The sequence below is a fragment of the Aptenodytes forsteri genome, unplaced genomic scaffold (genome assembly GCF_000699145.1).
Source record: "Aptenodytes forsteri isolate BGI_AS27 unplaced genomic scaffold, ASM69914v1 Scaffold193, whole genome shotgun sequence".
Classification (NCBI taxonomy): domain Eukaryota; kingdom Metazoa; phylum Chordata; class Aves; order Sphenisciformes; family Spheniscidae; genus Aptenodytes; species Aptenodytes forsteri.
This window is the reverse complement of record NW_008795405.1, coordinates 573,172-583,360: the sequence shown is the minus strand read 5'-3', so window position 1 is coordinate 583,360 and position 10,189 is coordinate 573,172. Positions and strand designations below refer to the sequence as shown.

Here is a 10,189-nt window from a genome sequence, read left to right as displayed (position 1 = left end):
GAAGTGGTGGAGTCCCCATCCCTGGAGGTATTTAAAAGATGAGTAGATGAGGCACTTAGGGACATCGTTTAGTGGGCATGGTGGTGTTGGGTCGACGGTTGGACTCGATGATCTTAGAGGTCTTTTCCAACCTCAATGATTCTATGATTCTATGATTCTATACTAGGGACCCAAAACTGGATACAGTATTCTAGATACCAGGAACTTTTCTCCTGGAGAAAAAAAAGAGGATTATTTTTTTTCCTGAAGGTCTCCACTTGTTTCCCTCCTTTGAGCATGCCTGTGTATACAACCCTGTGTATACATACAGTTGCATGTTCACACATGCAGATATTCTGCACCTAAATCTCTCTTCCCTAATTTTGTATAATGAAATTATATTTGGCTTTTTCTGGGTTACGCTAATGTTAGTGAAAGACTGATCAGTATAAAAATGCACATTTTAATATTACTGTTTACACATGTATGCATTCAAAATTTGTTAATATATGCACACAGTCATTACTTTTATGACCAAACCCCTAAAATGTGGTTGTGCATTAAGGCATGGCTTTAGGTAACCCTTGTACACTTTAAAGTTAGCCTCTAGTATTTGTTTTTTTTCTTAAATTTGTTTGTCCTAAGTTAAAGGATGATGTAGAAATCTCAGTTAAAACAAGGAAACAAAGAAGAAAAGTATGAGAAAATGCTTTTTCTAAGGCCAAGGAAGACCTAAGAGCAGAAGGAGAAGGCACCAAATGGAGCCAAAATTCCCAAGCCGCTGTCATGCTGGCACCGCAGAGATGACAGAAGGTGGGAGAAGCTGGCAAAAGGATGAGAGAACAGTAGGTGAAGGGTATGTACACCCTGCATAATAATGTGTCTCATTGCAGCTCTACAGTTCAGATGAGGAGTGGAGCATGTGTGGAAGCCTATATTTTGCTCACTGGGGAGCTCTGAAGTCCAAAAGAGAAATAACTCCAGCGAAACGTAGTCTTGAACAGCAAATCGTCTAGCTAACTCACCTGGATCAAAGCACCAAACTTCCACCTCAGTCCAAAAGAGGCTGTCTGAAAAACACTCTCAGTGCTTACTCTAGATTACCATAGCATGGCAAGCAGTAAAAGGAAATAAAAAGACCCAGTAGACATCTACACAAGCATTCCTTAACTAGTCTCCACATACAAAACAGAGAGTAAATTTTCACTCATTTGGGATGGCCTGGGAAATGCACTCTCTACTTTGTCATTCATGATTATTGTGGCCAGCCCACCCTTGGCCCGATACAGTCCCCAAAGCTTTATGCACACATGCCATATATTCTTTTCTTCATCTACCTCACCTGGCATGTGTTCAAAGTGCTGCCACACTATTGCATGACAGAGGCTGCAGATGTTCATGTAATATATGGGAAACTGTAACTGAAATGTTAAGGTGTTCATAAGAATCCTCATAATGGTGCAATTAATTTCTAACCAAGGCAAAAGATAGGCACGAGACCTCCAACATTGCTACTCATGCACTTATAGGAGCCCTTCTTGAACATGGTGATGGATGTAAAAGGCAACAATTCCAGGTGGTCTTTGGTTTTCCTATCTGTGTTTCTGCATGCTTGGACAGTGTCTCTATACAGAGAGGTTGTGGAGTCTCCATCCATGGAGATAATCAAAACCCATCTGGACGTGGTCCTGGGCAACTGCTCTCGGTGGCCCTGCTTGAGCAGGGGGGTTGGACAAGATGACCTCCAGAGGTCCCTGCCAACCTCAGTCAATCTCTGCCTCTGTGTGTCCACTTCAGAATGCATTACAAAAAAACCCATCCTCTAAGAACAATGAGGTAGGAGATAAAATCTTTCATTTTTGATGTTCTGAACTACTATGTAACTTGTATAACTTAGTAGTGATACAATAGTTCTTGCCCCAGGGGATATTCAGATGAGAATTTCCACACCTTATGACTAAATCTTGTGAAATACCATCATCAAACACCATGAAATTCTGTCTGTTCAAATTAAGGGCCATAAGTTAATAACATGGTACATTCTAATGGTGATTACTGCAAGTCATTATTGTTAACATTTCTGAAATTTAAAGCACTTATATCAGTAAACTGAGGCTGCTGTCTACTACACTTGTTAAATACTGTATGTTAGTGCAAACTTGACACACTATCTCAAAAACATAACTCAAAAGTCAGCGAAAAATCTGCAATGTGCAGAGACCAACACAAGCAAACTCTTAATTTCTGAAATATCAATACGAAAATTGCATTTCTGTTTTTAAATTATTCTACAAATCCCATTTAAGTGAGTAATAAGGGCACTATAATAAATTCTTTCTAGCTTAGTAAATCATACCATAATTTGTGCACACACTAAATGCTGACCAAATTCATTAAAAGCAATAATCACAAATTGCTTGGGGTTTCTATTCACTATTAACAGGCTTTAAATAAATGCCTATGAGATTTAGGAACAAAAGTTGTTTTTGAAACTTCCCTCCAAGGTTTTAATAAACTTAATGAGAAGGGGAAACTCTAAAAACCTCTAGAAACCTGAGTATTTTTCACTTGTAAATGCTGAAACACTGAAAACACACACAGTTCTGCTACTGCAAATGCTTTTTAGTCATAACTAACTAGTCCTCTTTATTTCCAATGAACATAATATTCACACTACATTTATTATTTACTTCTGCAGCCCACATCCCTCATCACAGACATTCGGCTTTCAGATTCACAATTTTCTGCTGTGTTGATGCCAATTCTCCTGCCTTTAACCTGCTGGCAGCTCTGTATCCCCTCTCACACAGGAGGTCAGGATGAAATGAGAGCTGTAACCCAACATCACTCCATAAAACAACCTAACTCCTTCACTGGACCACACAGGGGTTTTCCTTAGGGACTAAAACCCACTGATCCATGCAAATGTTCAGTGTAGCCCACCAAAATTAATGAGAGAATGGCTATTTCTCTCATACTACGTACTGCTACAGAATGTAAGGAATTAAAATGTACATATATTTTAGAATTACAGATTTTATTATTTTAAAATCTTTGTTGATTAAGTTAGGTATGTGCAAACAACCAGGGAAGAAACAAGCACTTATGTCAACTGGTTCTTTTGTCCTCGTGTTTTTAAGTGAATGCATTGCTATAACACAACTTTTTAATTTATATGAGAATCAACTGCGAGCAACCTTCTGCTTCCCTTAGAAGAAACTAATAGAAAATCTAGGCTATAAGAAAAAGAATTCTATTTCAAAGAGAGGGTTGGTGAGCAGTAAAGCAGAAATGCAGGCCTTGATTCATTGATGTATTCACATTTCCAACAAATACCTATTTGATAAGGCCATTTCCTCACTCACAGTCAGACACAGTACAGAAAAATTTCCCCTATGAGTCACTGATTTATATTAGTATTAATTATTTTACCTGTAATAAACACGCAATGTCTGGATTTCTTCTTCTAATTTTTTGCACTGTTGAAGAGCGGCCTCTTTTTCTTGTTGCAAGGCTATCAAGTCTGCCTGCAAAACAATAAACAAAAGATAAACAATTTATTCAGAATATCCATATTCCTTTGAAAACATAACAATCCTTTGTGCATTCATTTCAGTCATGCTTTATTATGATTACCTATATAAAGTTATACTGTCTTGTAATACTGCCTATTTAATTCTTAAGAAAAAATCCTTTCTTGTTCTAGCATTGCAATTTTTTCTAGGTTTTTTTCCCAGCAGGATGATGTTTTGAATGGCTTCCCTTGCGTATATGGTAAACTTTTTGAATGGCTAAGGTTAGACCTCTTCAGTTCCGCCAAGTGTTTCTCAACAAACATATTTCATATTGATATAATATTCCTGTAGTGTTGACCAACATATAGAGAGCGAAGCAAGGCACTCAGCCACAAACTACCGATGCGTGACTCTTGGTTCGCACACGGCTCTCCGGCTGTGAAGCCTGGCTCCTGTGCTGGGAGCCACTGGCTGATGTTACCGGCAGGAGAGCGGCCGGATAACCCGCAGCCTGAGCGGCGGCAGGCGATGAGCCCGCGGGGACTGCTGAGGCTGGCACTGCCGTCTCGCTCTGGGATCTGGGTGCATTCTCACCCAGGATCTGGTTTATAGTGGAGCGAGGGAATCCCTGAGAAACCGCTGTCATCTCCCACCTGTGAACCCTCCCGGATGTTCCCCCTCCCGTTGTTTATTCACACCGCGCTGCGAAGGGCTTGTGACTCACGGCCATTATGGAAATTGCAGCATGCGGCTTGTAAGGTCAGGAAGGTAGCCAGCCCCGACACAGCCTTACAGTTAAAGAGGAGGTAGGAGAAATAAGTGCTCAAATATATTTAATATGGCTCTATAGCTTAATCACCATTAATTTTAAAATGTCCAGTTTCAATAGCACTGCAGGGCTCCCTTGAGAGCCCAGGTACCATATAAATTATCTTAAAATCAGCGGATGATTAATTATTGTAACAACAAATAAGACCGGGCTTGCACAGCAATTCTTTGACACATGAGCCTGAGCGTTGGGCTGCTTTCCAATGTTTTTAATTCATGGTGTAAGTTATTAATTGTACAAATTGTAGAGCCCCAAACCAAGAGGCACATGTGTGAGAAATGCTGACTGCAGATTCTGCCAACTCTTCAGGACAGTGTTGTGGAAAAGTTTCTTGGTAAATTAAAGACCTGTTACATGAGCTACGAACACATGAAGGGAAATGCACAGAGTTCAGCCTCTAGCTCTGCCAGACTCGCTGTATAATCATGAACGACTCTGTCTGTATGCCTCAAAATTTCTCTCCTAAAACAGGGCTCCCACTTGCCTCTGTTTCCTGTTTGTCTGTTAAGACTGTAAGTCTTCAAGGCAGGTGTTTTACTGTTTACTGTCAACTCCCAGTCATCTATGGGCAATTTATTCTGCTGGTTGATTAATCATGTCCTGATACATGGCTGACTCCTGGCAAATTTTATTAAACACTGCATTGCACAAATGCAGCTACACAACCAGTCTCTGCACCGTGCTGCTCAGTGTGTCACGTTGCACCCAGAGTTTTGCATTGCCAGGGTACAGGACCCACCACTGTAATGGGTCCTGTAACAGACATTCATAAAATTCTAACTGGAAGTTTCCTGGAGAATAAAGACAAACTTTCTTACTATATGGAGGGTTCCTTCAGCTTTAAAAGCAGAAGACGTTAATGTTTAACCTCTGAGTGACAGTGGTTTGGAGCTTCTGATACTGAAAACAATGTACTGGATGCTGGCAAGCCCTAACTCCTGTCAGCAAGAGGTTAAAATCCTCTGCAGGTGAGCCTCTTGCCCAGTGCTGCTTGCTGCCTTGCAAGCAGAACTCACAGAACACAAGGATGTTAGCCAAACCAAGCTATTTTCTGTAATTATACTGTTCTGTAGGTGAAACAACATTCTTAAAAATTGGAAAACACGCTTGAATCAAAGTAGGTGGTTTGTTCTAGAGGCCAATAATTAACATCCTTGCCAATTTTCAGTGTACTGTGAAGTGTGATTGAAATGGTAGACTGGAAGGAAATGTTTGCAGCTGACACACCTACTCATGGAGAGATTAACGACTTAGTCTCTTTGGAGAACTATCATAAAAAATACACCTTATGTTCCACTTGCTTTTCAGGACAAAAGTCAGAAGGCACTAGAGTCTGAAGACTCTTATTTATGTCAGTTTTTCAGCAGAGAAAACTGCACTTATTTGACTGGGTTTGCATCTGGGTTCGCACCAGTAAAAATAACAGCAGGATCAGGTGCTTTGGATTTAAAAAAAACCAAAACAGCTACAAAAACTGAAAGGAAGAGAAGTAGACATTTGCTAACCTCCTCAGTAGCACGTAGTGGCATTGATACTAGGGAGCTGCATGAGACCAACAAAAATTCAAGCACAGGAGTTTTTGTGCACAGCATGCAGCCATGCGACAAAATCACCCATCATTCACAGGCCTGAAGAGTGGTAAACACAAATGACTCAAATATCCTACCAAAAGAGAGATGCCTTCCTTCACGAGAAGAAGGAAAGCAAAACAGTGCCCATCACAAAGTTAAATTGCTAACTAAAATAACGGTGCCTGCACTACTATAAAACATTTGGAAGACTCCTATAATGTGTATTGAAATCCATCCATAGCGCACATGGCAAAAATCCTACATGAGTTCACCTCTAGTAATAACAATAGTTGCTTGGGAACTTTTTAACAAAATATTATTCCTTTGGAAAAAGTCAAGCTGTGGAAATCGGAACTCTTCACAGAAATCAGTTTTGATTAAATTTTTTTGGTAGGTAGGGTAAAGAAGGAGCAACAAGAAGAAAAAGAATTACACTCAGGTTCCTCTGGTGGAGGTTTTCCCTAAAAAAGTCAATTTAGAGGTGAGGTCGGTCACCACTTTGGTATAGGGGTCACCCTCAGTGAAGTTCCTGTTTAACCCTGAAAGGATATCCTGATCACTGGGATATGGTCTCTTTCTCACAATTTTGTTTTGCCCACAAGCTCCTACGCTGTCATATTTGGTTTAACGTGGATAGATCCTTCCCCCTTCTCTGTCCCCCAACCCACTTCCCTGCAAAAGAGAATTCTTATTTCTACACCTCTCCCATTTTGCATTTTAGCAAACAGTTACTTGTTGCAAATTTAAATTTTCCAATTAAATCTAGAAGCTAATTGCTACATATCAAACTTAGAATAGCCAGATCTTGACTAAGAAAATCTCATTACTGATCCTTTTGCTGTAGCTTTCGTTTCAAAATATTTAAATGAACAATGCTATGTGTTTCCTTAATGCGAAGGCTGGAAAAATACAAGAATTAAGCAAAGGAAAACAGAGGGTAAAACTAATTTTTATTTTTTCCTAATTCCTCCAGGGCAAACATGAGCACCCTCAACTCTAATCTAAATGGAAAGACGTAAGAACACACAGCATCCTACGCTGTCAGGTTCCCTGTGGGTGAGATGGCTTTTATAATGCTTTTCAACATCCAACAGAAGGAAAAACACATTCAATGAACTTGAGTAATAAAGCTTCATAGCTTTATCTTTTTACTGACTTTTTCTTATGCATTTATAGATAGCATATTTCCACCTATATATATTTATAGAAAGCATACATTTTTCCTTCTTTACATAGGCTAAACAAACCACCTTTTCTGTTACCTCTCACTAAGCAGGCTCTCCGTTCTCCTGATCAATTCAAACCCATCCCTCATCAGTACTCTGCTAGCAGTACGTCCTAACTCCAGTGGAAACATCTTACCTGATGCATTCTTGCATCCATTTTGCTGACAGTCACCCTCTGCTATCTGTCTGTTCTCCTGCCCACTGGTATTACCCAGCTAACAGTGGAAATTCTAATTCATCCTGAAACGATGATACCTTACACTTGGTACCACTGAATTCCACCCCACTGCTTTTATTTTTCTAGTACTTGAGGCCATTCCAATCTTTCTGGAAGATAGCTTGAACTTACTTTGTATTAATAATATCTCCACTTTGTATTAATAATATCCCCCAGCCCTGCATCATCAAGCAATTTCATTGGTACGCTGTTGCTCTTCATGCCAAAGGTTCTCAATGACAGCATTAAAGAAAACTGGTTCAGCACCAACTGGTGAGAAATTGGAGAGAAATTCCACTAGTGAAATCCTTGGACCTTAACGTTTCTCCTTTCAAAGCTGTTTGCTGTTGCCTTCCTGCTAACTAGTTCCTTATTGCCTTCGACTAATCCCTCATCTCCTTCATGGGTACATGACATTTTGCAGACAGACATGAGCTCAACATACCCATCCTTCCAAACAAGAGATGCTAGGTGAACCCAGTTAACAGCAAGCAGCATTTCCCACATTAAGCTTGTGCCTGCTTGTAAAATAACAATATACACATTCTCCACTGTAATTAATAATTTTCCATATGGCACCACATATAAGCTTATGTGTCAGCTTATATTTAACAAGTTTCCTTGTCTAAATAACCGGTTATCATACCAAAGAAGAATTCTTGCGTGATCTTACTTGGGTGAAAGTTGTACTTCAATCCACTGTTGATGGATCCATGCTTTAAAACATTTTCCTTCCAAATTTACTCTGAGACCTCACAATAAAGACTAACTGGTCTACAATTGTCAGAATTATGTTTTTTGCCCTGCTAAATATAGATGCTGCCTCTGCTAATTCCCTGTCATACTACACCGTACACAGCCTCATAGGATTTATTAAAGAACTTTACTATCATTCCTGCAATTTCAGGTACCAGCTCTTCCAGAATTGGGGATGAAAATTATCCATCCATTATCTCAATCTGAGCACAACAATCTATTGAACAGCTATGATGTACTCCATTTCCATACATACACTTTTCATCGTTGACATCATCATTGCCCAATGCTGAGAGAAAAAAAAAATGAAATCACACACTTTCGGACCTGATCTGGATTGTCCTTCATCTCCATGCCATTCTCAGAGAGGTGGCACATTTCCTCTTTCCTTGTTCTCGTTTCAGTCATTACACTATTGTTTGTTTTAATTTCCTTTCCAAGGGCCGATTTAGCTTAACCTCTGGCAATTTTCTTTTGTCTGTATATCTCCTGTTTTCTAAGACATAACTTTCTTGCTTAATAAGTACTCTTCTTGTAAAGAGTTATTTTATTCTTATTGAGATTATAATTAACCCAATTAGAACTGACACGCTTCCCACCCAAAGGATTTTCCCTGGGTTTGACTGAGATACCCGTTAACGCGCAGGTACTCCTTAACTCAGTAATAGTTGCTACCAGCAGCTTGCTTTCTACTGATCCAGGATATTTCTATGGATTAGAAGAAGGCTGGATGAGAAGTCTGGAGAGTCTCAAAGGTCATTTCTGCAATTTATGGACTCAATCATTTACACTTGGTAGAGCTGTACAATGGGGAAAGATGGCAATAAGGCGTCTTTCTGCTCCTTTGGTCCTATGTTATCCGGAGTCTGAAATGGAATCTAGCCACAAATGGACAACTGAGAATTGCCCCCATTTCTCCTGGAGCAGAAGTATGTTTCTGGTGATATTAGCAGGCTAGCTGGACAGGAAGAGGTCAGGTGTCTTCTCAGGGCAGCAGGAGACTGGGAGGGGGAACAAAGGTTTCTTTCATTCTGAATTAGAATGAATAAGCAAGAAAAAAACCCCTGGAATAATATTTTAAAACCACTGAAGAAGTATTTTTTTATCTTACACTATTTTTAATGCTTTTACATTTTACACATCATGTCAATAAAAGAAGTACGTACCGCATGATAGAGCAGGTCATGTTGTGACACATTATGACATCCAACTTCCAACCATTCTGTTATTTTTACATTAGCAGCTGCTACTTAGTGCAGATTACAACAGCTCATCTTATTTTCTATATCAAAGTGTCAACATATCAAACTGTTCCACCAACAACAGAAGCAGGTGACGCTTTGATCTAGAAAAGAATATAAGCACTTGTCTTATTAATTAGGGGATCAGAGGTTTTCAGGGTCAAGAAAAAGACTCCAGCTAACATGAGGGGACTGAAAATGCCTAGCACTCTAATAACACACTAAGTGATCTCCTTGGTTTTTAAATCACAGTGCTAACGTGTCAAACTGTTTCATTATAATACAAACAGGGGACACGTTGACCTAGAAAATTAGATAAAATGTTTCAACTTGCATTTAAGTATCAGCTGCCCTTGACGATTTTAAAAATGAAAAGTGAAAATCAGAACTGTACTGGAGTAGATGTTATAAATTATTGACACATCATGAAATACATAATTAACAATAATAAATCCAAATTTAAAATGTAAAATTAAAACTTCATGTTGAATTTTTGAAGTTTGAAATGTAGTTTCAAATATTTACCAAATAACACTTCCAGGAGATAAACTTGAGTTGGAAAAGTTTGGGATACTAACTGAAATAATTAGAAATTCATGAAAAGTTGTTTCTCAACACATCATTTTCTAATGGATATAGCTTTTACTAAACCTATCGTAACTTTGAGTAAATCAAGCAACTGCATTACTGATCCCTGATGGATCTGCGCTGCTGTGGAGGATCAGTACAGCTGGAAAACTACTCTGAAGAACCAGCTGAGGGTTGTTTGTGTGTGTGACTTTCAGGGTAACAGAGGCGATAGTGGGAACTCTAACAGCCTTTAAGCTACATCTTCCCCCAAAACAACGCCACAAC

The 10,189-nt window shown here is 39.3% G+C and overlaps 1 protein-coding gene across 1 annotated transcript in view; it reads right to left on the bottom strand.

Annotated features, from left to right (window-relative positions):
- Positions 1-10,189, bottom strand: part of MIPOL1 (mirror-image polydactyly 1) — a 166,234-nt gene that overhangs the window by 47,558 nt on the left and 108,487 nt on the right. Inside the window, exon 11 of the mRNA XM_009280687.1 lies at positions 3,412-3,506. Within this exon, the coding sequence (XP_009278962.1) occupies positions 3,412-3,506 (95 nt within the window). The remainder of the gene's footprint in view (positions 1-3,411; positions 3,507-10,189) is intronic.